General features: G+C 53.7%; 1 protein-coding gene across 1 annotated transcript; it reads left to right on the top strand.

Annotated features, from left to right (window-relative positions):
• Positions 1–707: 707 nt before the first annotated feature.
• LOC137824834 (uncharacterized) lies at positions 708–2,171 on the top strand. Its single transcript, XM_068630511.1, has one exon. It carries the CDS (start codon positions 708–710, stop codon positions 2,169–2,171), a length of 1,464 nt encoding a protein of 487 aa, XP_068486612.1.
• Positions 2,172–4,635: the final 2,464 nt, after the last annotated feature.

Below are 4,635 nucleotides of genomic sequence, written 5' to 3'. Positions count from 1 at the left end.
GTTCTTGTGGAGTGCTTGGAGCGTTCTTGCGGAAGACAGAGTTTGACGTGGCGAATCCTTCGACGTTCGAATCCCCTGCGAGATCATTCGGCGCCCACCGTGGGGCCCGTGTGAATTTGTGATCCCATCCACACTTTGCTGTTAGACTTCGTTTGTTCTTGAGATTCTTTGCTGAAAAAATGAGAAAGACAAGGCAAACTTCACTCGCGCCATCAGCTGAAGAAGGAGCTGTGACAATGGCGCAGGTCTTGGAAATGATGCGAGCGCTACAAGACGATGTAGCAGCGTCAAGAATGGAACAAGAAAGGATGCAAGCGGACTTGGCTGCATCACAGGGCAGAAATGAGGAGTTGGACAGAGTGAATGAAGAGTTGCGCAAGGCGCTGCAGGCGCAGAAGGAACGCCCAGCAGAGGAAAGAGTGGTGCCGCCGCCATCTCCCCCCAGGACTTTCCCCATGCCTTTCTCATATGAGATCATGAGTGCAGTGGTGCTACCAAACTTGGTAGGGGTGAAAGCCTCGTTTACCGGGGTGGAGGATCCAGAGACGCATCTGACGGTGTTTCACACCCAGATGATGCTCTTTGGGGGTTCATATGCGGTGGATTGCAAGCTGTTCATGAGCACCCTGAGCGGGATTGCTCTGGAGTGGTTCGTGAGCCTATCAGATGGCCACATCACTTCGTTTCAGTAGTTCTCTAAGTTGTTCATGGAGCAGTATATCGTGAACAGGGCACCCCCAGTGGTGTCGTATGATTTGTTCGACGTACGACAAAACCAAGGTGAGTCCCTCAGGGACTACCTTAGTCGTTTTGGAGCCCAGGTGGTGAGGCTGCCCAGCAAAGATGAAGACATGCTGGTGCATGCGTTCAAGAAAGGGGTTATGCCGGGCCCTTTCAGTGAATCTTTGATCAGAAATCACCCCAGCACCTTCGCGGAAATTAGGCGTCGTGTTGTGGCGCACATCGTGGCAGAAACAGAGGTTTCTGAGAAGAGGGGAAGCGCGGCCCCGACCAAGTCGCGCGGAGGACTGAGTAGGTCTCAGCAGCCAATGAGGGTGCATGAGGCCAAAGAAGGAAAGAAGGCCCAGGGGAAGCCCCGCCCGTACGAGCCTAGGAAGGACCAGGGCAGGGGGCGCGTGAGGGATAGCAACGTGCCCCCCAGGTTCGACTTCGTGGTGGATTTGGAGGAGTTGATCGCCATTCCAGCCATAGCGGCAAGGTTGCGAGCACCAGAGAAGACTGACAAGGTGCTCGGAAGGAAGAAGAACATGTGGTGTGAGTTTCACCAGGCTTATGGCCACTCACTCCACACTTGTTTGGCGTTGGGACACCAACTCGCGGAGTTGGTAAAAAGTGGTTTCCTGAGCGATTACTTGCGGGAGACGCAAGGTGATCGGGCATCGAGGTCACCAGCAGAAGATCCGCAGCACGAGGTACCTGTGCACGGGGAGGTGCACACGATCACAGGGGGCTTCTCTGGAGGAGGGTGTACAGCCTCTCAGAGGAAGAGGTACGCTCGGTCGGTGATGACTGTCGACTCGGTGGAAGAAGATCATTCCCCCGATGCTGACATCACGTTTACAAAGGCGGATCTCCGGGACGTTGTGCCTCACGACAACGATCCTATAGTCATCTCCCTCGTCAAGGCAGGGAGAAAGGTGCACAGGGTCCTCGTGGACCAGGGAAGCTCGGCGGACGTGATGTTCTGGCCGACTTTCAACAAGCTGCAACTGTCCCTTAATCATCTAAGGTCGTACGAGGGGTGCTTGTATGGCTTCGCAGGGGACCAGGTGGAGGTGCGAGGCTACATAGAGCTGTGGACCATGTTCACAGATGGAGCCGTTGCTCGCACGGAAAAAATTAAGTACCTAGTGGTCAATGCCCCATCCGTCTACAACATACTGTTGGGAAGGCCGACGCTCAACAGGTTGGGAGCTGTACCGTCGACGAGGCACGTGAAGTTGAAGTTGTCGTCGATAGAAGGGGTTGTGATCACCATTAAGTCGGACCAGAAGGAGGCTAGGCGCTGCTATGAGAACAGCCTCAAGCAGCAAAGGAGTGTGTGCCATGTTACCTCGACACCACTGCCAGGTGTGGACGAGAGGCGATCGGAGGTCGCAGTGCTGGGAAGAGTTTGGCGATCCCCAGAACGTGGAACGCCACACACTTGAAGTTCTATTTTAGTTGAAAATGTAAAGTTGTCGCGCTTTCGCGCTAGTATAAACAGTTTGAACAGTTCAGGGGGCACTCTTTTTCCCAGAAGAGGGTTTTAGTGAGGCCACCCAATAAAAAAAGAAGTTATCAGTATAAGAGTTTGCAAAGTTTTAAAGTTAAAATCCTCCTCACCCCAGGCGCGAGTGCAGGTAATCGGTTAGGCCTTCCTCGCCTCAGGTGCGATCATGGCAACCGGTTTAAAGTCCTCCTCACCCTAGGTGTGAGTGCAGGCAGCTAAGGTTCGAAAAGCCAGGGGTGCTAGTAAGCCCAAGAAGGGAAAGTAAGGATTTTGAGAAACGCCTTTGCCCAAGTGGCATAGCATCAATATTGGCGCAGTAGAACTCTTAGTCAAAACCCTTTTCACCCCAGGAGTGAGAAGGTGGAAGCACGACCCGATGTGTTAAGGATCGATGACCTTGGGGCAGGCAAGAGGGGTTATCGAGAAACACTCTTCATCCCCAAAACGAGGCATCATCCTTGACCGATCGGTGTAGGAGTCCTCTATGCACTTAGCGCTGGAGCGACAAGCGATATAGGGGGATATAAGGTAGAAGCAGAGGCGCGATGACTGATGAGTGGGTGGTAGTGGCATTCTGATCGGTTATCGGTGGTTAGAGCGTTGTTTAAGAAGTTTTAGACAAGTTCTTACCCGATAGGCCTGAGCAAGCAAGGCCACGCCAGATCATTTATCAAGTGTTGCTAGTTGAGATCGAAGTCAGAAGTAAGAGAAGTCAAGTACAACAAAGATTTGTGCCAAGTCGAGCAGGTTAGCAGTTAATCGTGCATGGCAAGAGATGAAAACCAAGAGATACACAGCAGAAGAAACAGTAAGAGGAAAGTGGCATTTTATATATACAATAAGAGTTTTTACATTTAAAGTTTATGTACAAGAAGGTAAAGACAAAACAGTAAATGATCAAGGGTGAACGATCTTGCCATCCATCACCTCGAAGTCCATGGCAAACTGAGAGCAGTCAGCCTCTGGGAAGACGCACTTGACCTACTCAAGGGCCAAGTCGAAACCCTCAGCAAAGGTGTCAGCAGCCTCTTCCCAAAGCTTGGTCTTCTCAGCCTCGAGCTCAGCCTTGTCGGTCTCGAGCACGACCTTCTCAGTGACAAGGGTGGCGATGGTGGACTCGGCCTCTTTAAGCTTGGACCCTTGATCATTGGCACGCCTTTCGTTCGCTGCGAGAGCCTCCGCCAGATTTGCGATCTGTTGGCGCAAGAAGGCATTCTCAGCTTCAAGTTGGATGGCCCTACCCGTGGTCTCCACCAGATCGGCGTCAAGAACGGCGACGGCGTCCCCCATCAACATCTCCGTCTTGTTGGTTTCTTGAACTTGCAGGGCGCGCCCTCTCTTGGCTTCCTCCACCATACCCCTCAGTATGTCGTTGGTGCTCTGCAGGGCCTCATAGTCGCTTTGTAGCGACTCCTTCAGGTTTATCAGCTCGCCCCTCTTGCCCTCCAGCTTCTCGATACGACGATGCTGGGTGGAGAATTCCAAAGAAAGCACCAGTTGACGGGCCAGGTGAAGGTCCACCTCGCTCCCACTCCATTTGACCAGCTCGCGATTCTGGAGTAGTTGCCTGGTCAGCTGGATGACCCTAGTGAGCCCCTCGGTGCTGGAACCCGAGGCTCGGTGGGAACTCTCACCACCCCCCTCGGTCGTGGCGGCAGAGGCTTGAGGGCGTGGTGAGCTCGAGGGGTGAGAGGTTCCCTCCGAGCAAGCAGCCCCGCTCCTAGCAGTTTGAGACGGCAGGGTGAGTGGTTGGCTGGCTGGGGGCGGGGAAGGAAGGGGGCCTGGAGAAGGAAGAGGGGCTGGAGAAGGAAGAGGGGATGGAGAAGGAAGAGGGGCTGGAGAGGGAGGGCGTGTAGGAGAAACCTGTATGGGGGAGGCATCGCCCTCAGCGCCCTCGCCCCCCCCCCCTCCTTCGTTGAGCTAGAGGAGACCCCGAGCTCTCCTCCTCGATGGATACGACGGTGGTGAGAGCCTTCACCAACCGTTTCCTCTTTTTCTCACCCCTGGTCTCGGGGCCTTCAGCTGGCGCGACCGAGATGGGGGAGGCAGAGATAGGCTCGGAGGTGGCCTCAGTTCCCGTGGACGACCCGACAGCTCGTCAGCTCTTGGCAAGCGCGATAAGCTTTTGTCGTCGTTCTTTGTTGGAAGTCATATCTGCACCAGTTAAACATAACAAAGAGTTAGTACACAAAGAAGCCAAGAAAGCAAGCAAGGTGCAGAAAGAGTGAAAACAACACAAGCAGTTAGGCGCGAGAATGCATGCTCAGAGAAATAGCAAGTTGAAGGGAAGAAGAGAATGCGAACCAATGTATTTCTTAAGCATCTCTGCGTCGAACTCATGCTTGATGAGGGTGGAGGAACCGAACTTAGCACCCAAGCTCGAGAGCAGGCCGCACAGCTCG

Source organism: Phaseolus vulgaris, chromosome 8, assembly GCF_000499845.2.
Source record: "Phaseolus vulgaris cultivar G19833 chromosome 8, P. vulgaris v2.0, whole genome shotgun sequence".
Classification (NCBI taxonomy): Eukaryota; Viridiplantae; Streptophyta; class Magnoliopsida; order Fabales; family Fabaceae; genus Phaseolus; species Phaseolus vulgaris.
This window is presented reverse-complemented; position numbering and strand designations above follow the sequence as displayed.